Consider the following 26,649-nt stretch of genomic DNA (forward strand, 5'->3'; position numbering starts at 1 on the left):
CGTCGATAAGTCTTTTTTCCATATTCACGGTCATGTGATACCTCATATGACCGGAACTCTTTCTAAATAGCAAACGTTATCGTTTACCATCGTACCAGCCCGTACGAAGGAGAGGATTTAAGTGGAACCGATACTTTCGCATATCAAGGTTAGTAGGTTAGACGTGCTCAATCCTCCGTGAGACCTTATGACCACATCCGCGTGTATCTCTGAAGAGCTGTAACGCTAAGAGCCGTTTTTTTGTTTACTGTTCCATTACAGATCTCACTACAAACTGGATACCCCAGTCATGTGAGTGTAACCTGTACCTTACCACCAGTTTTCCACTGTGCATGCTTACTTTACATTTTTTCCCTGACCATCCACTGCACGAATACACGTTCCCTTAAACCTCATTCTGCATGTCACATGTAGATTGTCTTTTGATTGATGTTACAGTACCTAGCACAACAGTGATAACGTTTCATTATTTTTCGCAGTGTCGTTTTCCCTGACGAAGGGCATATTGTTGAATGCCCGAAATGCATTGGATGCTTTATAATGGCAATGTCTGATTCACAAAATTTGTCAACAATCATGTAAAGGACAAAGAAATATGTTTACAACGGACTACACTTAAATCCAATAAAATAAAAACTTATGAAAAATTGAATTAACAGAGTGAAAGTCTTCTTATACAGGGGAGACAATCCTATGAGTGCCTGTGAAGGGATGGTTCTAGAGCACCTCTAGACTCACTTCTCACATGTTATGTACTTGACGTCGTTGGACACTCGACGTTACCTTCCGGTGCACCAACAAACTTGATTAACTAGGAGTAAAGGGATCTCAATCAGCAGTGCATTTATCCAATTCTAATCAATTTATGTACTCACAGCGTCCCATGGATAGATAGCACGCAGTCTTCAAATCTAATTGGAAATCTACAGAATGAGTAACTACGACGATATTTCAAAAAGTACAGAGGCCAGAGCCTCAACCTTTGCATTTGAAACCAAAGATGCAGACCAAATCTATTCTCTAATCAGGGAAGAACTCACCCAGGAAACCACAGGACGGTCCAAGGAGCAAAATGTTAGACAATTACTATACTTATCCAAAAGGAAAACCAATCAGCAACTACATGCCAGCACTCTCATTAGATACCATCGGAATTTACGCATACCACGAGGTCTCAGAATTGCACTCAAACCGTCCCTATGTAAACATTCCAAAAAGTTCCAGGAACGCTGGTACGAAATTCTTAACAAATGTTCGTTGGACTTAATTCTTCTAATAATACAAGAATTATCCACCATCTTAGAAGAACTCAGCGCGGAAATTGAGGAAACTAAAACTGAATTATCCAAGATGATGACAGAGGACGAATTAACAACTACCCTGGATGATATAAAAAGCCAAATAGATCGGCATTCTAAAGAAATCAATGAACGGAAAATTCGGAAATTTAAAAGGGATACACTAGATTATCGTCTTGGTGAAGTATATACGTGGGCAGAGGTGTACGCACAAAAACGAAGGAATCGTCCGTATAACTCTAACACGGAAACATCCTCATCTGAGAGTGATACCAGTCAAAGATCACGCAAAACACAACCAATACCTACACCTCAAGATAGACCGACCGCTGAAGAACCGACTACCAGCAAAACAACCAAAACTAATCCTTTTTTAGATCAGGGCCAAGCCCAAAAAGGAGACCCAGGAGAGGGTCAGGTAAAGGACAAAGAAAGGGACCCACCAAACACAAGAAGCACGACCACCACCTCCAAGGAAAAAGAGAAGGAGAGGAAAGCCAAAAAGAATCAACCGCAGAACACTTAGTAATCAACATCAGCGATTGTAATTTCAGCCCTTATGAATTAGGGTTATTACAGAAAGGAACATCTTTTGTACCAACCTCCACCACCGACAGTCTGGAACTCAAAGTCAGTTTTTTTAAACTGATGCGAAAACTCAGATTAAGAAATTTTTTGACAATACATTACCGGACAGACCACAGCAGGAGAAAGACCAACTATTAGGTTTAAGACCACACAGTACTTTTCAAGCTCCTACTAGCCACAAGACATTGGATCTTTTTGAAAATTTAGTAAAACAGGACATCCGGAAAATCAAACACATCAAACCTAATCGAAGGAACATTACGCAGAAGGATTTTGATACCTTACACAAACTGGCTTCCAATGTTAAGGTTATATACACCAAAGCTGATAAAGGCGGCGCCATCGTTATCATGAATGTGGAAATGTACAATAAGAAAGTGAATGAGCATATTACAGATAAAAACACTTATTGCAAACTGGAGCGAAATCCCACATCAGAATATGCAAAAAGTTTAAAAGACATCATAGATGGTGCATCAAAACAAGGGATTATCACAGAAAGAACCAAAAACTTCCTGTTGACTTCAAATCCAAAAAGTCCCATACTCCGGATGGCACCCAAAATACACCAAAACATCAACGACCCACCGATGCGACCCATAGTGTCCACCAGAGGGAGCTTGCATGAACCAATTGGTCAACTGATTGACCGGTACTTACAACCTATGGTACAATCGATGCGTACCTATGTCAGAGATACATCTCAGTTCCTACAGACATTACAACAAATAGAGTTGGATCCAACAGAAAAAATAATCCTATGTACAGCTGATGTATGTAGTTTGTACACTAGTATCCCCCATGATATGGGCATTGAAGCAATGGAATCTGCACTTTTGAATTCTGAATTAGACCAAGACTTTCAGACTTTTCTGATGGAGTTGATGTATTTTATCTTATACCACAGCTATTTCAAAGTTGACGAATCATGGTATCAACAATTGACAGGCATGGCAATGGGCAATTCAGCAGCCCCCGTGTATGCTAATGTATTCATGCAGTGGTATGAAAATCGACATATCTTCTCTAAAAATGAATGGACACAAAACTTGAAACTAATGATCAGGTACATTGATGACCTTTTCATCATATGGACAGACACAAAAGAAAAACTACAGATGGAACTAACTAAATTCAACGAGATTGACCAAAGAATCCAACTGACTTGGGTCATGTCAGACACCACGGTTAATTTTTTGGATGTCAAGGTAACCATAACCGCAGACGGATTCATGACTGATTTGTATGTCAAACCTACGGATCGCAACAACATGTTGCTGTATTCAAGTTTCCATCAACCCAATCTAATCAAAAACTTACCATTCTCGCAGATGGCTAGAGTTAAAAGAATTTCTTCAGATGAAAACATTCTCAACACCAGACTCATGGAAATGACCAAGAAATTCACAGCTAGAGGTTACCCACAATCTTTAGTCGATGAATCAAAGAAAAGAATTGATAAAATTGAGAGAGTGAAACTCCTAACGACTAAAACCAAAACTGAACAAACACGTACTGTAGTAGTATCTAAATACTCAACTTCAAGCAAAAAGTACAAACAAACTATACTGAAACATTGGTCGATCCTCAATATTGAACCGGATTTCAAGCAGTCTTTCAAAGAACCACCGATCTTTGCGTTTACTAGATCAAAGAATCTAGGAGAAATTCTTCAACAAAAACCATCAGACAACCTAACATACACAGGAACCAAACCCTGCCTTAACGGTGGCAACTGCAACAGTGTGATCCGAGGCAACACCATTTGCCATCCCTCTAAAGGTTATCCCATTAAGCTGAAGGTGAATGCCACCTGTGAATCAAGCAACCTGATATATGGGATCAGATGCCCATGTGGGAAAATGTATGTGGGCAAAACCGAGAGACTCATCAAAGTGCGATTAACCGAACACAGATCAAATATACGTTTGAAAAACACCAAATCAGCATTATCTTCGCACTTTACAGAGGAACACCACAATGTTTCCCAAATTAAATTCATAATCCTTGAAACTGTCCAAAAATTTGAAGGGAGAAACAATACTAAATTCCTACTAATGAGAGAGAACCATTGGATACAGAAACTTTCCACCCAGATACCAATGGGTCTCAATGAAAGAATAGAATTCTCATGTTATCTATAAACTTGTTGTAACGGCATAATTTTCTTATGAATTGCTCTAGAGACTGTATCTTGTGTACACTGTGTGTTGTTCATTTGATCCATCAGACACTCACACCTATACACATCCCTTGTCCCTTAACGTTCTTCCTAACGTTTTCCACATTGGCTACAACCACTAGTGATCCTATCACCAACACGAACCTTCCTGGTTCGAGTCCCGAGTTATTTTTACTATTTCTTTCACGTAACAAATTTTTTTTGACGACACGCCGCGGCAATCCGTCAACACTGCTCTTAATCGTTTTTTACATTAATGTTCTGGCCAGAACGAGATAACATTATTGTGCATTTAACCTTTGCACACAGCAACACACGGAGGTCCGTCGATAAGTCTTTTTTCCATATTCACGGTCATGTGATACCTCACATGACCGGAACTCTTTCTAAATAGCAAACGTTATCGTTTACCATCGTACCAGCCCGTACGAAGGAGAGGATTTAAGTGGAACCGATACTTTCGCATATCAAGGTTAGTAGGTTAGACGTGCTCAATCCTCCGTGAGATCTTATGACCACATCCGCGTGTATCTCTGAAGAGCTGTAACGCTAAGAGCCGTTTTTTTGTTTACTGTTCCATTACAGATCTCACTACAAACTGGATACCCCAGTCATGTGAGTGTAACCTGTACCTTACCACCAGTTTTCCACTGTGCATGCTTACTTTACATTTTTTCCCTGACCATCCACTGCACGAATACACGTTCCCTTAAACCTCATTCTGCATGTCACATGTAGATTGTCTTTTGATTGATGTTACAGTACCTAGCACAACAGTGATAACGTTTCATTATTTTTCGCAGTGTCGTTTCCCTGACGAAGGGCATATTGTTGAATGCCTGAAATGCATTGGATGCTTTATAATGGCAATGTCTGATTCACAAAATTTGTCAACAATCATGTAAAGGACAAAGAAATATGTTTACAACGGACTACACTTAAATCCAATGAAATAAAAACTTATGAAAAATTGAATTAACAGAGTGAAAGTCTTCTTATACAGGGGAGACAATCCTATGAGTGCCTGTGAAGGGATGGTTCTAGAGCACCTCTAGACTCACTTCTCACATGTTATGCACACATGTTACATCAGGCCCCGCCCACTCCCTTCACCACTGTGCAAATGCACCATGTGGCACATTTTAAGTTGGGGGATTAAATCCCCTTGAATCCTGAGGGTCACTGGGGACCAACTAACCCACCAGGTACCTCCAGTAAGCTCCACAGAGCTGCGTTGCTGAGGTATAAAAAGGGGCATGATCTCAGACCACCTCTCTGCAACGCAGCCCTGTCGTACCAACTGGAGGTTAAAAGAGTTGTGCTGGGGCTTGAAGATTTAAATGTTGCTTCTTTGGAATAATTCCAATCAATTGCATTGGTTTGTGCAAAGCATATTTATTGGCACGTCAAGTGAACAGCCAAAACGTGTTTCACCCCTGAATGGCCAGCAGGCCTGGGGCTTCTTCAGGGCAAATGTAATACGATTTTTTAGTTCCAGCTCTTAGCGTAGTCAGGTTCAATCTACTAATCTCGGCGTAATGCCTGGTCCCGTCCAGCTCCAGTTTGGGTAACTTGACCGGCAAGTTACCCAAACCGGAGCTTCAAGCCCCAGCACAACTCTTTTATTCTCAACTTATAAAAGGGGGTGAGGGGTGTCCCCCTGCTGAGGGCAGAAGTATATATAGATTGGAAGCTCATTGAATTGGCCAGTAAGGGTTTGTGATCTTGTTACCCCTTCTACCTGTGTACCTACTGGAGGTACCTGGTGGGCTAGTTGGCCCCAGGGACCCTCAGAATGGAAAGGGAATTAATTCCCCAACTTAAAATGCACCCCAGGGTGCGTTTGCATAGTGTTGCTACGAGGGGGCAATGGCAGCTTTTTATTTTATTAATTTTTTTAGAAGGGGACCTGTGTGGCCCCCCTTCCTTTTTTTTGGGTCCTGGGGACCCCCTCCCCAGGACCTGACCCCCATTTTATACATTTTATTTTTAAATAATGGAAGGGGACCCCCCCACCCGAAGCCATTTTCGGCCCTAGGGACCCCATCCCCGGGACATTGACAGTATTTTTATTTTTAATTTTTATATTTGGAGAGGTGTTGCATGGCCCCCCTCCTCAGGCCATTTATGGCCCCGGTGACTCCATACCCTGGGGCCGACCTAACAGGAGCTGACCGGAGCGGGCCAATAGTTTTGAAAATTTTGCGAAGATTCATCAACCAGCATCAAAGTTATTGGGAAAAGAACAAACGCTTTTCCTATGGAAACTAGGTCCTAACTATAACTACCTACTGGTGACCGCCAGTATGTCATATATATATATATATATATATATATATATATATATATATATATATATATATATATATATATATATATATATATATATATATATATATTTCAAAACAAATGCCCCCAGCATTTTGAAGGGCGACCCGACCTCGCTCCAGCCATCCAGCAGTGTCATGCATTTCTCACCATAAATATCCCTTTCATTTAGATGAGCCGACGCGTTTCAGGGCACAGGAAGAAGTGGCCGCTGTGCCCTGAAACGCGTCGGCTCATCTAAATGAAAGGGATATTTATGGTGAGAAATGCATGACACTGCTGGATGGCTGGAGCGAGGTCGAGTCGCCCTTCAAAATGCTGGGGGCATTTGTTTTAAATATATATATATATATATATATATATATATATATATATATATATATATATATATATCCAGTCATACCAAACTTGTAAATTTTGAAGAAAGCGCTGACACCATGAATCTGAATCCAAACTCGATTTATTCGATCAGTACCTGCTTAGACGCGTTTCGGCGTTGCCGCCTTGTTCATATATTTTTATTTATATTTTTTTTCACTGAAAAAAACATAGGTTGCAGGGACGTTATAGTTAGAAATTAGCATTTAAAAAAACCATAGACATTCACTGAAAAAACCACAGGTTTCAGGGACGTTATAGTTAGTTGGACATTTCACTCATACAAAACCAGAGAAATTCGGCCGTTATAGTTAGTTGAGCTAACTATAACTTGCGCACTCACAATGCACTGCTGATGATGTCAAATATTACATAATTCATGACATGGTCAGTGACATCACTGATGACATCTCAAATGACATCACTGATGACATCATCCATGTGATAATCTGATGCACCTCCTCACACCCTAATATAACCTTTGATACACCCATTCTAAAATACAAACTACCAATGCTGAGTGTGCTGAGGAGCTTTTCGGGCCACAGCACAAGCCGCCGTGGAAAAATGGATGTTTCCGACCGCCTCATGACAGTCACATCCTGATTTGTCAGATGGAACCACTGACTACTAGTCGGACGGTTTCCATTCAGAGACGATGTCAGTCGGACGAGTGTCCCACCAGCATTATAATTGGGGCCTTTGTGTCATTTCTAAGCTCAGTGAACTTTATACTTAGTTAACAATAAGTAAAAGTGAGATCCATCATGGTCCACATTCTTTGTGTGATTTAGTTTATTTAATTTGTTGTTCATTGAGGTTTCAGTCACATGTCAGTTGGGTCACTTAATGTCCCAGCAGGGATGGGTCGGAGGCAATCACAGGCCAGTCAAACCTCTTAAGGTGCCTACAGGGTTGGGTGGGTCAGTCACAGCTCAGTCGGGCCTCTTAAGGTGCCTACAGGGTTGGGTGGGTCAGTCACAGCTCAGTCGGGCCTCTTAAGGTGCCTATAGGGTTGGGTGGGTCAGTCACAGCTCAGTCGGGCCTCTTAAGGTGCCTGCAGGGTTGGGTGGGTCAGTCATAGCTCAGTCAGGCCTCTTAATGTCCCAGCAGGGATGGGTCGGAGTCAATCACAGCTCAGTCAAACCTCTTAAGGTGCCTACAGGGTTGGGTGGGTCAGTCACAGCTCAGTCGGGCCTCTTACGGTACCAGCAGTGATGGGTCGGAATCGGTCACAGGTCAGTCAATCCACTTAAGGTGCCTTCAAGGTTGGGATGGTCAGTCAGAGCTCCGTCGGGCCTCTCAAGGTGCAGGGTTGGGTCGCAGTCAGTCACAAGTGAAACAAGAACCTGCTGGAATGAATGACTGTCTGTTTCAATCTGCAGGTTACCTGGAGAAGGTGCTGAAGAACCACACTGCCAGCGCCTGTGAGGGGAGTCAGATGGGGGTCACCTGCCCCCACAAGACCTCAATCAGTGTCCTCTCTGCCTTCTATGGACGCCGAGTGCCCAGCCAGAACCTGTGCCCCAGCCCAACCGGCAACCCAAGTGACGTCAGTGAAGACACATTCTGCTCCTCGCCAGTGGCCATCCAGGTACAAGTCCTGTGAGGCACGACTGTGGGTAGGCAGGCACTGCTCCACTGCACTGGGCGCTAGAGGCACTGGTGCACTGCGGTGAGCACTGGAGGCACTGCTCAGGCACTGCTCCATTGCACTGGGCTCTAGAGGCACTGGTGCACTGCGGTGAGCACTGGAGGCACTGCTCAGGCACTGCTCCATTGCACTGGGCTCCAGAGGCACTGGGGCACTGCAGTGAGCACTTGAGGCACTTCTCCACTGCAAGGGGCTCTAGAGGCACTGGTGCACTGCGGTGTGCGCTGGAGGCACTGCTCAGGGACTGCACCACTGCACTGGGCTCTAGAGGCACTGGTCCACTGCAGTGAGCACTGGAGGCACTGCTCAGGCACTGCTCCACTGCACTGCACTCTAGAGGCATTGGTGCACTGCGGTGAGCACTGGAGACACTGCTCAGGCACTGCTCCCCTGCACTGGGTGCTACAGGCACTGGTGCACTGTGGTGAGCACTGGAGGTACTGCTCAGTCGCTGCTCCCCTGCACTGGGCGCTAGAGACACTGGTGCACTGCGGTGAGCATGGGAGGCACTGCTCAGGCACTGCTCCACTGCAATTGTGCTCTAAAGGCGGTGGTGCACTGCCATGTGCACTGGAGGCACTGCTCCACTACACTGCGCTCTAGAGGCACTGGTGCACTGCCGTGAGCACTGGAGGCACTGCTCAGGCACTGCTCCACTGCACTGCACTCTAGAGGCACTGGTGCACTGCGATGCGCACTGGAGGCACTGCTCAGGCACTGCTCCACTGCACTGGGCTCTCGAGGCACTGGTGCACTGCGGTGAACACTGGAGGCACTGCTCAGGCACTGCTCCACTGCACTGCACTCTAGAGGCACTGGTGCACTGCAGTGAGCACTGGAGGCATTGCTCAGGCACTGCTCCCCTGCACTGGGTGCTAGAGGCACTGGTGCACTGCGGTGAGCACTGGAGGTACTGCTCAGTCGCTGCTCCCCTGCACTGGGCGCTAGAGGCACTGGTGCACTACGGTGAGCACGGGAGGCACTGCTCAGGCACTGCTCCACTGCAATTGTGCTCTAAAGGTGGTGGTGCACTGCCATGTGCACTGGAGGCACTGCTCCACTACACTGCGCTCTAGAGGCACTGGTGCACTGCCGTGAGCACTGGAGGCACTGCTCAGGCACTGCTCCACTGCACTGCACTCTAGAGGCACTGGTGCACTGCGATGAGCACTGGAGGCACTGCTCATGCACTGCTCCACTGCACTGGGGTCTCGAGGCACTAGTGCACTGCGGTGGACACTGGAGGCACTGCTCAGGCACTGCTCCACTGCACTGCACTCTAGAGGCACTGGTGCACTGCAGTGAGCACTGGAGGCACTGCTCAGGCACTGCTCCCCTGCACTGGGTGCTAGAGGCACTGGTGCACTGCGGTGAGCACTGGAGGTACTGCTCAGTCGCTGCTCCCCTGCACTGGGCGCTAGAGGCACTGGTGCACTACGGTGAGCACGGGAGGCACTGCTCAGGCACTGCTCCACTGCAATTGTGCTCTAAAGGTGGTGGTGCACTGCCATGTGCACTGGAGGCACTGCTCCACTACACTGCGCTCTAGAGGCACTGGTGCACTGTCGTGAGCCCTGGAGGCACTGCTCAGGCACTGCTCCACTGCACTGCACTCTAGAGGCACTGGTGCACTGTGATGAGCACTGGAGGCACTGCTCAGGCACTGCTCAGGCACTGCACTGGGCTCTCGAGGCACTGATGCACTGCAGTGGACACTGGAGGCACTGCTCAGGCACTGCTCCACTGCACTGCTCTCTAGAGGCACTGGTGCACTGCAGTGAGCACTGGAGGCACTGCTCAGGCACTGCTCCCCTGCACTGGGTGCTAGAGGCACTGGTGCACTGAGGTGAGCACTGGAGGTACTCCTCAGGCACTGCTCCGCTGCACTGGGCGCTAGAGGCACTGGTGCACTGTGGTGAGCACTGGAGGCACTGCTCAGGTACTGCTCCACTGCAATTTTGCTCTAAAGGCGGTAGTGCACTGCCATGTGCACTGGAGGCACTGCTCCACTACACTGCGCTCTAGAGGCACTGGTGCACTGCAGTGAGCACTGGAGGCACTGCTCAGGCACTGTTCCACTGCACTGCACTCTAGAGGCACTGGTGCACTGCGGTGAGCACTGGAGACGCTGCTCAGGCACTGCTCCATTGCACTGGGCTCTAGAGGCACTGGTGCACTGCGGTGAGCTCGGGAGGCACTGCTCAGAAACTGCTCCACTGCACTGCACTCTAGAGGGCTGGTGCTCTGCGGTGAGCACTGGAGGCACTTCTCCACTGCACGGGGCTCTAGAGGCACTGGTGCACTGCGGTGTGCACTGGAGGCACTGCTCAGGAACTGCTCCACAGCACTGGGCTCTAGAGGCACTGGTGCACAGTGGTGAGCACTGGAGGCACTGCTCGACTGCACTGCACTCTAGAGGCACTGGTGCACTGCGGTGAGCACACGAGGCACTGCTCAGGCAGTGCTCGACTGCACTGCGCTCTAGAGGCACTGGTGCACTGCAGTGAGCACCGGAGGCACTGCTCAGACGCTGCACCACTGCAATGGGCTCTAAAGGTGCTGGTGCACTGAGGTGAGCACTGGAGGCACTGCTCAGGCACTGCTCCACTTCACTGGGCTCTAGATGCACTGGGGCATGGCTGTGAGCACTGAAGGCACTGCTCAGGCACTGCTCCACTGCACTGGCCTCTAGAGGCACTGGTGCACTGTGGTGAGCACTGGAGGCACTGCTCAGGCACTGCTCCCAAGCACTGGGCTCTAGAGGCACTGGTCCACTGTAGTGAGCACTGGAGGCACTTCTCCATTGCACGGGGCTCTAGAGGCACTGGTGCACTCCGGTGAGCACTGGAGGCACTGCTCAGGCACTGCTCTACTGCACTGGGCTCTAGATGCACTGGTGCACTGCGGTGAGCATTGGAGGCACTTCTCAGGCACTGCTCAATTGCACTGGGAGCTTTACGAACTGGTGTACTGCGGTGAGCACTGGAGGCACTGCTCAGGCACTTCTCCACTGCACAGGCTCTAGAGGCACTAGGGCATTGTGATGTGCAGTGGAGGCACTGCTCCACTGCACTGGGCTCTAGAAGCACTGGTGCACTGCTGTAATCACTGGAGGCACTGCTTAGGCACTGCTCCACTGCAGTGGCGTCACAAGGGGGGTGCGGGGGGTGCGGACCGCACCGGGTGACACCCCTCACATGGGGTGACACCATCTAGTTTATCGTTTTGTCAGAGTGATATGCAAGTTTGTGTTCATATATGTTATGTCTCTATTTAATCTAATGGCATGCGTAGACCTCCCTCGCCTAAAAATGCTCGTCTCGCAGCAGCTAAGGCTTGCTGCTAGCTGCACCAGTCTCGTGCCTGCTCCGTGAGGTCCAGATCACACATAGGGTGTGCCGGCATCTCTGCTGACTGGCTTCAGATAGCTCCATCGATCCTCAGCTGTCAATGATGCGCGCGGCAGTCAGGTCAAGAGATCATGAACCATTCTCCTCAGTGCCAATGCCATAAGGTCACTGAGGCAGATTGTTACAGTGTGTGTTAAAACGCACAATACGTAATAGAGTTGTGCAACAACTTTGAGATGGGCTGTGCAGCTAGCAAGATTGTTTATCCTTGCAGCTCAAGTGGAATAGCAGAGCATTTAAAATGTTTTCAGCTTTATCATTTAATTATTGTAGAACGTGGTCTTCAGAGTAAAAAAAGTGTTTTGTTCTCACTCTTTAGGACACGCCTAGCTCTCCGGTTGCCTTGTAAGGAGGGAGATCGGCACATCCTCATTTTGATACTTGTGGTTTTGACTTATTTCTATTATAGACCTCTAAGAACAAGAACACAAAGGGGCAGATTTACGAAGGACTTGCGCCACCGGTGCGTCACTTTTAACATGGGAAAAAGTGACGCACCGGCGGCGCAAGTCCTTCATAAATAAGGCACAAAGATTTTTAAAAATAGATGGTTGGGTGCTTCACTGCTTCTTTTTGTGTCAATAGATCGCGTGGATGACAGTGGAGGGGAGATGGTGCAGACAGAGGGAATGATGGTGCAGGCGGAGGGGAGATGGTGCAGGCAGGGGGTGAGATGGTGCAGGCGGTGGGGAGATGGTACAGGCAGGGGGTGAGATGGTGCAGGGGGAGGGGAGATAGTGCAGGCGGAGGGGAGATGGTGTAGGCGGAGGCGAGATGGTGCAGGCGGAGGGAGAGATGGTGCAGGCAGGGGGTGAGATGGTGCAGGCAGGGGGTGAGATGGTGCAGGTGGAGGGTGAGATGGTGCAGGCGGGGGAGATAGTGTGGACAAAGGGAGAGATGGTGCAGGCAGAGGGGAGATGGTGCAGGCAGAGGGGAGATGGTGCAGGCAGAGGGTGAGATGGTGCAGGCAGAGGGAGAGATGGTGCAGGCAGAGGGAGAGATGGTGCAGGCAGAGGGAGAGATGGTGCAGGCGGGGGGAGATGGTGCAGGCAGAGGGAGAGATGGTGCAGGCAGAGGGAGAGATGGTACAGGCAGAGGGAGAGATGGTGCAGGCAGAGGGAGAGATGGTGCAGGCAGAGGGAGAGATGGTGCAGGCAGAGGGGAGATGGTGCAGGCAGAGGGAGAGATGGTGCAGGCGGAGGGGAGATGGTGTGCGCACAGGGAGCGATGGTGCAACCAGAGAGGAGATGGTGCAGGCAGAGGGGAGATGGCGCAGGCAGTGGGTGAGATGGTGTAGGCTGAGGGAAAGATGGTGCAGGCAGGGGGTGAAATGGTGCAGGCGGAGGGGAGATGGTGAGGACAGAGGGAGAGTTGGTGCAGGCAGAGGGGACATGGTGCAGGCAGAGGGTGAATTGGTCCATCCGGTAAATTGTGAGGGGGTGACACCATGAGTTACCCGCACCGGGTGACACCAACCCTAGTGACGCCACTGCTCCACTGCACTAGGTTCTAGAGGCACTGGTGCACTGCGGTGAGTACTGGAGGCACTTCTCAGGCACTGCTCCACTGCACTGGGAGCTTTAGGAACTGGTGTACTGCAATGAGCACTGGAGGCACTGCTCAGGCACTGCTCCACTGCACTGGGAGCTTTAGGAACTGGTGCACTGGGGTGAACACTGGAGGCATTGCTCAGGCGCTGCACCACTGCACTGGGCTCTATAGGCACTGGTGCACTGAGGTGAGCATTGGAGGCACTTCTAATGTGCTGCACCACTGCACTGGCTCTAGAGGCACTGGTGCACTGCAGTGAGCACTGGAGGCACTGCTCAGGTGCTGTACCACTGCACTGGGCTCTATAGGCACTGGTGCACTACGGTGAGCCATGGAGACACTGCTCCACTGCACTGGACTCTAGAGGTACTGCTGCACTGTGGTGAACACTGGAGGCACTGCTCCACTGCACTGGGCTCTACATGAACTGGTGCACTGCAGTGAGCACTGGAGGCACTGCTCAGACACTGCTCCACTGCATTGGGCTCTAGAGGAACTGGTGCAATCTGGTGAGCACTGGAGGCCCTGCTCAGGCACTACTCAACAGCAGTGAGCGCTGTAAGGACGGGTGCACTGCGGTGTGCACTGGAGGCACTGCTTCGGCACTGTTACACAGCAGTGGGCACTACAGACATGGCTCTACTGCAGTCGGCACTACAGTGGCTAATAAGGCAAAACCCGTATCACCATCACAACTTCACTAAAAGTGGCGTTGTGGTGGCAAAAGATGTAGGAGAGTAGAGTCTGCTTCCTATGGTCACCCCTAATTTTTGCTTTGATTCTCAGGTTTTCGACTTTAGTCTGGCTGTGGCCCTGCTAATCAGGACCACAGCCTAGCTGTTCTCTCTCTAAATTGATACCATGTACTTTAGGTACAAACCAGATTGGGTTTTGGGTCACCTTTGTGAGCCCCTGTATAGTGTACCGTAGGTACCCAGGGCATAGGTGCATCCAAGGCCTACCAGGGGTTGCAGCCTGTATTATGCCACCCCTGACTGGCCCTCCAAACTGACACCACAGGTCTGTTCACACAGCCTGGGCAAGGTGGTGTAATCACCCATTACTGGGATATTATATATATATATATATATATATATATATATATATATATATATATATATATATATATATATATATATATATATATATATATATATATATATATATATATATATATATATATATATATATATATACACATGTACACCTATAGGTCACTCCTATGGCAAGCCTTGACAATCAGAGTGCTTGGTTTTGTGTGAGAGGGTGTCCTAGCATGAACTGAGACCCTCTGCAGCTTTCAGAACCATGTCCTTATAGCTGTTCTATGATATTGCCATACCATATACTCTAAAGTGCATTATAATCCTTGCGGTTAATGCAAACTTTGGTTTGGCTTTATCAAAATATATTGTGTAAGGTGTCAAACACTTTGGAATACTAACTTCCCACCAGTCCTGGTGGCGGGGATACCATTCCACCCTTCTAGAGGGAGAAGACATGTCGTTACTGGTTTACCCGGTTAAAGTTAAACAGAGCCCTGTCATCACAAAATGGATGCTGCTGCCACACACACGAGTCCGCCCTCCTGCTGCTGGATGAAACTCCGGCAGGGGAGGCCTGGACAATAGGTTTCCTGTACAGGGAGGTGCCACCACCACCCCAGACAGGCTTTTGCGTATTGGGGCAGGGAGGGTTGCATTCAGGGAATGCTTTCCAGACACTGCCTGGGGCACACAAGGTGCTCCATGCATAGTCCAGTCCAAACCGGTAGCTGGGGCACTCTTTGAAACTAGACAAAGGGGAAGGGGTGTAACCACCCCCTCCCCAGGTCCACCCATAGGAGGAACCTTACAGGTAGTCCAGCCCCCAAACTTAGTATAAGTATAGGAGCTGTGTCCCCAGGACTTTAGATTACCCTAGATGAAACTTTGATACATATATCCTGGAACTTTGACGTTCCATTTCGACTGGAAGATGGAAGCATCTCCCTTGTGATCAAGGTGTGACCACCCTGTTCAAACAGGCACCAACAGCAACTTTGCTGGTCTGCATTTTCGAGGCTCCCACCGGATCCCGAACAATCTGTGACACAAGACATAGACTTTCAAATATCTCTGACCCTGACCTTCGACTCCAGCAAAGCTGAGACCCGTGGCAAACACGAGAGACGTGGGACCGGAACTCGTGGACATCCTGAATTTTGCTAACTGCATCGACTCCCGAGGTATCTCGCAGTTGTGCATTGGGGTACTTGAAGCCTCAGCCCCGAGCACCATTTGCTCCAAAGCTCAGGCCCCCACATTCCACGATTGTCCCGTGGTCCCCACTGTTGCATTTCAGCTTGATGCATCTTTCCGGTTCCTTGCCCGTTGGCTAGTGAGCCTCTGGAAGATTAACTCTTGAATCTAACTTGCTTTTCTGGTTGCTCAAGGCTTGCTCCAAGTTTCTTACAAAGGAGAAGTTCCTCAGACCTTGCTGGTCTGCGCCAAAGCCAATCTCAACATCCTGCATGGGTTGCAGTTACCAAGGCTTGTTGGGCATAATCCAGATACTGACACCGTAGTCAATCAGATCCTTTGTGGGATAGCTCAAATCCAGCTCCTGGTTGTTGTCGATGCCTCCTGGTCCTCGTGGCTGAAGAGTCAAGCTTCACCTCTTTCACCTGAAAGCGCCCGGCATCGCCTGGCATCTTCCTGTCGCCATCCTGGTCACTGGCAAGTGACCCAGACTCTGTCCCCTCCGGTTTCACATTTTTCAGATCTTGGATCCACCCGGACACTTTTCCTCTGGTCAGCTGCAGCACTTCTTTGCAGCTCTCCATTGAAAACGACGACGAAACCCGACACCAAAATGCACCTATGCACCCGGCCTCCTCAGTTGAGGTGACACGAGTACTCCGGTGGTCCCGTGGGTCTTGACTCTCGAAGTGTCCTAGTTTGAAAGGGTTCCATTGTAGTCCATCCGGAAGTGTCCTTCAAATGTACTTTTGTAACTTCTTCGTTTCCCGTTGAAAGTCAATGGTAACCCGCGGCTGTGTTTAGACACTGCACGCATCTCCCATGGGCCTCCTGCATCCTAACCTTTGGTTGTTTAGAGTAGCCCCAGCGATTCCACAGGCCTAAGGCCTGATTACTATTCCTCACGTGGTTCTTATACCACTATTTTAGTATATGGTTTGCCAGGCCCCTAGGGCAAAACGTATGCTGTGCAACTTATCGTATGCTAATTGAGATTCTTGTAATTTACTTTGACCTCTGACCTCATAAAGAGTCCAGAGGGGTTGTGTTTAGAATAAATACATAGATATTTGATATGTACCTTGTGTGGTGGCCTTTCATTTGGTATTCAAGGGATTATAATTGGTAAAACAACTTGCTTAATACGCTCTCTGAAGTCTTAGCCTGATGAATGCTGTTCCATGCTACCACTAGGATAGCTTTCTTTAAGGTTGACTTTACAACCATCATCAATAAGGGTTGATTAGACATGTGCATGGTGCCCACTAGAACTAGTGGACATCATATGCCAGGCTAACTTCTCACAATAGGGGCTTGTATAAATGCCAAAAAATCAATTGGGGAAGTGTAGAGGAGATGATAGAATCACCCTCCTGAGCTAGACTTGTAAACAATGGGATTCTATCAATGTGAGTGGTGACTAATTTTATATGATTTTGTATATTTCTCTAAACTCGTGGATACACTGCAATGTGAAAATTAGGCCTCTCTGCGGGCGGCAGAATGAGGGCACTGTGTGTTTTTAAAATACCCCTCACACACTATGAATCCCATAGTTTCATTCTCCCATCATTGGGGTCTTCCCGTCCCTCTACGGGGCGGGGCGTGCTTTGACCTATGAGTGACGCGGGAGCACTTATATTTTTGACAATAGGCTATGTGATGTGATGAAGATAGTGATATGTGTTGGGGAGTGTAGGGACCTATTTACGTGAATGGTAGTGTAAAAAAAGGTAAAAATTCCCTGGCTAGTCGAATAAATTAACTTTAATGGCTTCGCAAGCTGGGAACATTAAAAAGGGGGTTAGTAAGTAGAATTACAAGTGTGGTCTACTTTGTCGACATGACATGTTTCATAGGCAGACCCCTCCTGCCTACTCATCAGGACCTCTGTTGATCCCTACAAAAATACTCAATTCTAAACTAAATGTTAAATGCCTATGGTCCTAAAACTTAACAGCAAAAATCGGCTGCTAGGTTTAGCCTCGGGGCTTGAGTTGGCCCTTAGTGAGGCATTATCAGGAAAAATGACCTAATATGGTCTATTTGAAGCGTGGTGATAGGGCCTCATGAGCCTGCGTCTTAGGGTGATTAGTTGACTGGTTAGTGACCGCATGCCTAATCTGGCTTTATTCCATACCCTTCAGCAGCTCCATGGACATCCACGGAGCTGCTGAAGGGTCAAAAATATAAGTGCTCCCGCGTCACTCGTAGAGGGACGGGAAGACCCCAATGATGGGAGAATGACACTATGGGATACATAGTGTGTATGGGGTATTTTAAAAACACACAGTGCCCTCATTCTGCCACCCGCAGAGAGGCCTGCTTGTATAAATGCTCCTGAGTAGCCTAAATACGCTTCCTGAAATACTATCCTACAAATATTGAAAATCATTACATACATTGTTGGGAGTTGGGGGCGGATTTACTATTCTAAGTACAATCTAAAAACATAGGGGAAATGCACAGATTGTCAAATAAACAGTCCAAACTCCAGGCAAACAAACATTGGAAAAAATATGTATATTTGAAGGGGGGGGGGGGTCAGATTCACTATTCTACATCCTGTCAAGCAAACGTTGGGTAAACTGTAAACACTGGAGGGTGAGTGGTCAGATTCACTCTTCTAACTCCAGTCTCATAAACATTGGAGAATATGCATACATGGGTGGCAGATTTACTCTTCTAACTCCAGTTTAACAAACATTGGGAAAAGTGCATGCTTTGGGTTGGGAGGGGTTTACACAGTGGTGGCCGATAATTTGAGCATGGGTGGGTGTGTGAGGCCACACACGCACTCATGCACACTCACTCACACTCATACATTCACGCGCACACACCGACACACACATAAATCACATCATGCACTCTCTCATACATTCATACTTACACACATGCACCAAGCATTAAATAAACTCACAACACTTCTCTGACAGGGAAACCTTGTGGTTCCAGAATGGTTGGGCTTCTTCCTCGTCTCATTGGCTGGCCTTAGGTCAGTCAAAGAGAAGAGGCGGCCCTCCCTACTTCATCACAGAGTGGGGTGGGGTCACTGAGAGTTGCTGGCCCCACCACACTCTGTGACGAGGTGTAAGTGATAGACACTCAGCCCGGTGCACTTCAGGGCTTATAAGTGTCCAAGGCTGTCACTGACACTCCTCCACCTCATTGGAGGCAGAGCTAGGGGCACTTTACGAAGCCGAGGCGATCACGCCTCAGGAGCTGTGACATCTTCAGCCCTTTAAAGTTCAGCTCAGGCAGCCAGGAGCCTGCACATTTAGCAGATCCTTTAAGAGACAAAGCGTTTCTGTCAGGCTGACCTTTCCTCAGCCTGAGAGACACTCTTCATGGTGAGAAAAAGGTAGGGTGCAGAACACCCCGTCCTTAACGATGGGCCACTGTTCAGGAAAGAGCATGCATGGGGGGTCCATACTCCAGGGGAGGGATAACTTTCCTATGCATATTCCAACTCAAGAAACTTTGCGGAAGGTGAACACCTTGAGAGGAGTCTCAGCATTACTATTCTAATTCCAGTCTGACAAGCATTGGGGGAAGCAGAATATGTTTTGGGATTTACTATACCTAAGTTATATACTTTATGGTTAAATAATGTATGAGATATTAGAAAAAGAGAACTTCAAACAGTCATTAATATTTCTTACTACTTTATTGCACTTAAAGTACTTTATTTAAATTAAAAACTATAATTTAATAGAAATGGTAAAAAAAACGAATACCATTGAAAAAAATAAACAGTACACCTCAAACTCATCCATAAAGCAGAACAGACCTAAAGGAATTATTTACTATGTAAAATGATTACTTACAATAAATGTAACATATACATTTTTACTACATTAAAAGTTACATTTGTTTTATTAAACATAAGCAACCAACCCACTTTAGCTCAATAATCATTTAAAAATAATAAAATATGTCAACATTATGTAAATAACTATATTTAAAACTAAATAATAATTAGAAATATTGTTGATAATTTCCAATCCAAATATTTACATAATTAATAGAGTGAATATTTAGTCTAAATTCAAAATTATTTTATTTAACAGACTTACTATCCAAATACACAAAAAGCAGACAATCTCAATTTGCAATTTAATGTAAAAAATAGATAGCATTTAAACAAGTATTTGTTTTGCAAATGTAACAGTTTAAATTAAGTTTACTGTATATATGCTTTAAACATACTACCCACACATCCAAAATAAACCCACAATCCAAAATTAAAAGTTAGTACATAATTAAAACGTAAACATTTACAGAAATGATTACTAATTAAAAAATAACATAATTAACAGATTAATCAAATAACGTTAAGTAATATGAAAATGAAAAACAACTACCTAACAAGAGCCCCATTGAACCTCACTTCCCATAATAAATACCCTAAATTACCATAACAAATACAATAAAATATCAAACAAAAAAAAACATAAAACACCTTTATTAAAAAGAAAACGTGATTAAAGATAGCAGTAACAAATCATTATTCGATTATGTATCATAATCATAAAAGATAAAAAACATAAGATCTGCATAAATACATTGAAACATTAAAATATATATTCCACCATATTAGGCTCAGAATGCACGATCTATAAACATTAAGTACAATTTAGGGGAAAGGAAGCCAACCTATATGTCACATCATTGTAAGTTAGGCGAGCATAATTTTATTCCAATGTAAGGCTCCTTTTAGATAGGTCGTAACCGCCATTATCACCACATGATCAGCTAACAGATGTAAATATAAAAGGAAAGAATTAAATTGGACGAAACCCCTGGATTTTAAAAGCGGTATTAAATACTTTTTACATAAAAATTCATAACATTTACAAAATAAAAACAAATGTGTCAAGGTTTGGGGGAAGCAGCCGTCACAAGGACAAGTTAAGAGTGCATGGTGATCATACTGACCCGGGGGGAAACAGATCATTGTACAGAAAGCGCCCAAACAAAATTTTGTAAGCAATGATCTGTCTCAAGGATGTCTAACAGCTGTGAGGTACGGTTCGGTACCTTTTATGGATTTCAGGACCAAAAAGGATCTATTGGTGTGTTTCTCCAATGCCCTGGCTTCCCTCACACCCTTCAAATGGTTAAAAAGCGTTCATTGAGGAGGCTCCAATCTCCTTTTTTTAAGAAACTGTGGCCTAGTAAGAAGGTCTATACAATCGAAGGAGGTGGCAACAGTTTTGATATAATTTAACCACGGTATCTTGTGACCATACATCCATCCGAGACAATCCTCAATCACACTCTAATTAAGATCCAGTCCCTCGTCGCACCATACTGAGATCCAAGGTAACAATGGGGCTGGTTTAACTTGACCCTCCACGTTCTCCAATCCCAATTCTTCATGAATGAAAAAGGATGCACCATTCATGTCAGACCTCTGGCAGAGATTGTGGAAGAGGCGGGTCTTTCCTTATATTCGTATGCGGATGATACGCAGATTGTCTTTTCGCTGTCCACCACTAAAGACACTACGACATCTGCCCTTCAGTGCGGCCTCCGGCAAGTGACAGAGTGGATACGCCTTAACTTTTTTAAGGTAAATGGGGATAAGACTGAGGTCCTTATCCTGGGCAGGCACAAGGACCGATGGGGCCCTCACCACTGGCCTCAATGGGTTCCTTTCCCCTACCTGTCACCCATGTCCGTAATCTGGGCATCGGTATTGATGATAGTCTCTCTATGAGGCAACAGGTGGCGAGCGTTGCTGCCATCTGTTTCACGATCCTGAGGTGGCTTTGTAAGATCATTTGGATGCTTCCTGCCTCAATCCAACGCACGGTAGTCCAGGCACCCATCACCTCTCGCCTCGATTACGGCAATGTTCTCTATCTCGGTAGCTGATAAACGGTATTGAGAAAGCTACAGGTAGTCCAGAACTCTGCAGTATGCCTTCTTTGTCAAGTTCCTAGACAGGCTTCCATCTCGCCGTATTTACGTGACCTTCACTGGCTTTGAATTGATCAAAGAATTAAATGTTTTTAGCAATTTGTGGGCTAGGCGCCGGGAAACCCTTTTTGGGTAGCTGTCCATGTTACAAAACTAATTTAATAATAATAATGCCCAGGCCCAATCATTTTCGCCAAAATGATTATAGTAAACAAAATTCTGTACTTGGCTTTGGTATTTTGTCCATGATACTATTGTACTCACAACATAATCACTGCAATGTTATGGTCGGATGATGATTTTTCTCTGTCGATATTCAGGTGGGTACTCTTAGAAACAGGTGTTGTTTTTTGCAGCTGTCCAAAAATGAGGAAGTGCTGTGTGGTCTGTTGATATGAGTGGCATTTATCAGGGTTTCTTGTGAATGCTCCTAGAAATGACACTTGCTCAATCATGTAAATGTCTTGATATTACACATCCCTGGCTCTGAGTTACTGATGGATTCTGGGGCAGATCTACAAGGAAGTGCCGCAGCGCGGCACCGCAAGCCCTTCGGCTGCGCCACGCCGCGGCACTCCCAAACACAGGAATGCGACATATTTACAAGAATGTGTCGCTTTCCTGTGCTCTCCCTGCGCTGGTGCATAAACTGCAGCCATGCTCTGGCGCCGGCACCCTTGCACCATGGGAAGATGGTACTGATTGTACTTGTGGAGGAAGGGCCCCTTCCTGCACAAAAACAATCACTACAGGCTTTTTCCTCTGTCAATGCGCGCTGTAGAATGCAGCACGCATTGAACGAGGAAAAAACGAGGAGAAATGAAAAAATTACTCCTCGTTGCGTCTGACTGCGCCAGCCCTAGGGAGGCGTAGCATTCAGACGCATTTCCATTTTACAATTCCTTGTAAATCTGGAGATGTGTCTTGTTCCATGGGTGTTGCGTGGGAACACCCCCAGCAACACCCATGGAAAGTGCTGCGTGTAAAGGGGCCATATTTAAAAGGACACAGAAAAGCCACAAAGGGAGGCTTTTCCTGTCCTTGTAAAAATGGAGCAGTAACATGCGGTGCCGGTGCGTCACAAAAAGTGACATACTGGTGGCGCAGGGGCTTGTAAATCTGCCCCTCAGTGTTTCTCCTCACTTACATGCACGAAGTAGGTCTCTGGGTTGTAATGCAGTGATACAATGGGTGTCTTTGTATCATGACAATTTGTCCTTTAACAACTTTGTAACGCAAATCACCTGTTCCATATTTCAGTATGGACTGTGAAGAATGTTGTAGGTAGCACTTTGAGGCGTCTCATGTCTCACTGGGGCCTCCTTTGCACCAACATAAAACGTCACCAATAAATGCTAAAATGTGACGCAAGAGATGCTGCTTTTGTGGAAGTTGGAGAAGCCTGAGACAAAGCTACAAGAGCCGCAGTGTGAGGGCTGATCCAGTAGATCCCAACCACATCTCCAGATCTCCTGAGATCCAGGATTGATTCTGAAGCCAGTGGCGGGTCTCAGCCCTCTGAGGCCTTCTCCTCTCCCCAATATCCCAGCTCTCAGCTCACACACTCCCCGTGTGTGGCATTAATCCTCGCTTCTCTCTCTTGCAGAAGGTTCTGGATGAGTGCCAGGACCAGCGCTTCTGTCAGTTCTCCGTGAACAGCCGGATGTTTGGAGTGGACCCCTGCCCGGGCACCTTCAAGTACCTCATCGTCTCCTACAAGTGTAAACCAGGTAAGTCTGCCAACTGGACCCCCGCAGCCTCACCCTCTGCTTAACGGATACATTGGGTACGTCTGTAAGCTTCATTCCTGTCAACCTCGATATTACCTACAACTGTAAACCTAGTAAATGTAGTAAACTTAATCCCTGTAAACCTACATTTACTAAACGTAACCCCTGTCGACCTCATTGTTATCTACAAGTGAAAACCTAGCACATTTAAGTAAACGTAATCCCTGTCAATTCAAACCTAGTAAGGCTAATCTGTTTCAACCTCGCTGTTACCTATAAGTGTAAACCTAGTAACTTCATCAGGCTTGATCGTTGTCAGTCATCATTTCCTACAAGTGTAGTCAAGGGTTTGTGGAAAAAGGTACGGGCCGATGACCTTTTTCAAAGTTGCCCGGCGCTAACCGCCTCTATACCACTCAAGTTACCAAACAAAGAGGCAGGCGCTGGAGACTGGAAGGCAGGAAACAGAAGTTTTATTCCGAAGGAGCAGAACACATCAAATCAGACAACAGGGTATCTTCTCGAGGTGCTCTAACCGCATCTCTGAGGCCTGGCCTCTTATACACAGGTTTATGATCTTTATTGCAGTTTATTGCATGTGGCACATTCTTGCAAATGCTTTGAAGTATGGAAGGACATCTCGGAATCCCCGCTTCAGGCCCGTTCCCACACACATTTACAGTTGAAGTCCCCACCCCGGTCACAACAGGTGACGATTGTTGCGCAGCTGAACATTCCGCCGATTCACGGAATGTATGTGGTCGATCGGATCTAATGGGGTGGGGGCTTTGATCAATTTGTGGATCTTTTGCTGGGAGAAGCTTCCTACTGTATGGGGGGGGCAATAAACAGCATCCGCAGGGCCAGGTGGCGGCCTGGGAACGAGTAAGACAATCGGGCACAGAGGAAAGGGGGTTTTATCAAAGGACCCGGGATCATGAAAGGAATGGAGGGAGGTGTTGAGCTGGGAACAGGATGGGGTTCCGAGGCAGGGTTGCGCTGAAGAGGGGTTTACGGCCCAAGCATGTGGGAGCGGGGGTTGTCAGCGCGCGGGGGATGCCTGCGAGGTCGGGAGAGAGAGAGAGAGACGCGCTGGCTGTTGGCGATGGACAGAGAGGCCATGGTATTTAAAATGGCTGCCGCTTACGCGCACGAATGGACTCAAAAGGGGGACAAGATGGCGCCGATAATGTTGACACTGCAAACCTGATTTTAACAGTCCTCCCTTTTCAACATATCTAGCCAGCTTGTCTAATCAATGTCTATCTGCATTAGATTCCTAACCTCGATATCATACAGTGCTCTCATGCGTTCCTTTCCAAAGTCCACAGTCTTAGGGCAGATACAATTCGCACATAATGAACACAGAGGCGGCAGGCATTGAATTACTAAGCAGAACCCACATATTACAACCACAGGAATCAGGATAATAGTAAACAGTCTCCAGCCCCAGTTCTTAACAGTACTCCAAAACCATCCACCAAGCGACCATTCTTCTTGCTCCTGGTGAACTTCTGAGGAGAGTCTGTGGAGATGTTCGATGGCTTTGTATACTGAGGGTGAATTGTCCGGTATATATGTACAGCAGCTGGACCCAATAATGCGGCATGCCCCACCACGATCCGCTAGAACCTAATCTAGAAAAAGGCGGTTCTGGAGAGCCGCTTGAAGCTCGGCGGTATTGTTTACAAGGATGCCAGCTGTGATGTTCATTGTTGTCTCGACTGCCTGAGTCAAATGCCGGATGGCACAGCTGTTTGCCATCGGGCCCCAGAGTGGAACTAGTCCCTTCATTGCATCGAGGAACTGTGCTCCTGTAGAGTCGGCTTGTTCAATGTCCTTGGCTCGTTTTTGTCTATGGTGATTCGCCGGAGCCACATAGGTCGGAGGAAGGATGAAGAAGCTAGAACAGGTGCCCCCCCAGCCTTTGGGGAGCCAGGTGTAGGCTTTTGTGCCGCAAACAAAGTACATGTTTGGAGAGGATACAAAGGAAGGTGGATCGGTGGAGTACAAAGTTCTGGTGATGCGGCAGGCACTGCAGCCCACCAGCTGTGTCCCAAGCCCTTCTATGCACATAAGGCCTGTGACGTTGATGACGGATAGGGCCACAGTCAGGGTGGCAGCTGTTCGTTTCTGAAGGTAGGAGAAGGTGGGTCTGGTTCGATTGTTAAACACCTGCATTTCAATTCGTTCTTTGGCAGGGATGTCCATGTGGATAGAGTCGTTGGAGGTCTGTGGGCAGAAATGTGTCTTCGTTTTGTTTCGCCAGACCTCATGAAAGAAATGCGTCATAGTTTTGCTGGAGGTGGCATTATCCCTATAGCTCTCTTGCAAGAGGATCAGCCAAGCAAGGCAGGAGCCGTGAATTGAGAAGGGTGAAGGGATGAAGGGTATCGAATGTCCAGTGGCGTGGGGTAGCAACCCACAGATCCAGCAGTTGGTGGCATTGGTGGCAAGATTGTGCTGGTGCAGCAGATGCACAAAGGAGTTGTTCCAAAACTCCTTTCGCCTTTCTCTGAGTTGGGGTGAGAGAGAAATCAGATAATGTTCCTTCATGGTGGTAGGCTGTGCAGTGGTCAGGAATGTCTCATGAGCGGGTGCGTTTTCTTCCACAATCCAGAGTGTGGTCATGAGGAGGAGGCAGAAGAGGATCGTGATAAAAAGTGCAATTGTCTTTGAACTGTGGATTTTGTCAGTCTTTGGGTTTCTGTAGCGAATTTTCGGATGTCCGGTTGCTTCCATCATCTTCTTATCGGGCGCTTCCATCACCTTCTTATCGGGCGCTTTCATCATCTTCTTATCGGGCGCTTCCATCATCTTCAAGGGAGCTCGGTAGCGGGCAGAACCAAAAACCTCGTCTGGCTTTCTCTCCTGACGGCCTTTGTAGTGTTAGGCCACCGATCTGAGAATTATGACTTAGTCAATAGTCTGCTTAGCCGAAACTCCCTCCTTTCGTCGCAGGTTATGCCCTTCTTTGGATGGCACAGTGGGGTCAGGAATCTTTGCTAGTTCGAGTATCTCTGTGTCAGGATAGCAGTTCAGTGATGGTCGGTCTTTGTTCAGGAGCTCTTCCTGGATGGTCACGTCTTCGGTCGTCGTCAGAGTCGGGGGGATCCATTTGCAGTGGTGCGCATGTACCCAGGTCCGTTTTCCTTCCACTCGAAGAGCTGTTCGGGTGGTGAGGAGGACTTGCCAGGGGCCCGTCCACCGGGGTTCCAGACTCTTGGCACGCTGGAAATTTCTTATTAACACGTAGGTCCCGGGTCGCAGGGTGTGTCCGGGACCCCTGGAAGCGTCAGGGATGGCATGCAGCACCTGTTGGTGAATGACAGACAGAGTTTCAGTCAATTTATACAAGTAATCAG

The 26,649-nt window shown here is 47.2% G+C and overlaps 1 protein-coding gene across 6 annotated transcripts in view; it reads left to right on the forward strand.

Moving 5' to 3' along the window:
* The window catches only part of LOC147689474 (protein eva-1 homolog C-like), a 178,829-nt gene that overhangs the window by 17,816 nt on the left and 134,364 nt on the right, over positions 1-26,649 (forward strand). For 5 of the 6 annotated variants that reach the window (XR_015300730.1, XM_086942247.1, XM_086942246.1 and 2 more), the window contains exons 2-3: positions 8,160-8,368; positions 23,161-23,284. Coding sequence is in view for 5 of the 6 variants with exons in the window: in XM_086942247.1 (XP_086798373.1) it covers positions 8,160-8,368; positions 23,161-23,284 (333 nt within the window). In the remaining variant the exon portion in view is untranslated. The remainder of the gene's footprint in view (positions 1-8,159; positions 8,369-23,160; positions 23,285-26,649) is intronic. The other variant, XM_086942250.1, reaches the window with a different exon arrangement.

This window comes from Lissotriton vulgaris, chromosome 10 (assembly GCF_964263255.1).
Source record: "Lissotriton vulgaris chromosome 10, aLisVul1.2, whole genome shotgun sequence".
Taxonomy (NCBI): Eukaryota; Metazoa; Chordata; class Amphibia; order Caudata; family Salamandridae; genus Lissotriton; species Lissotriton vulgaris.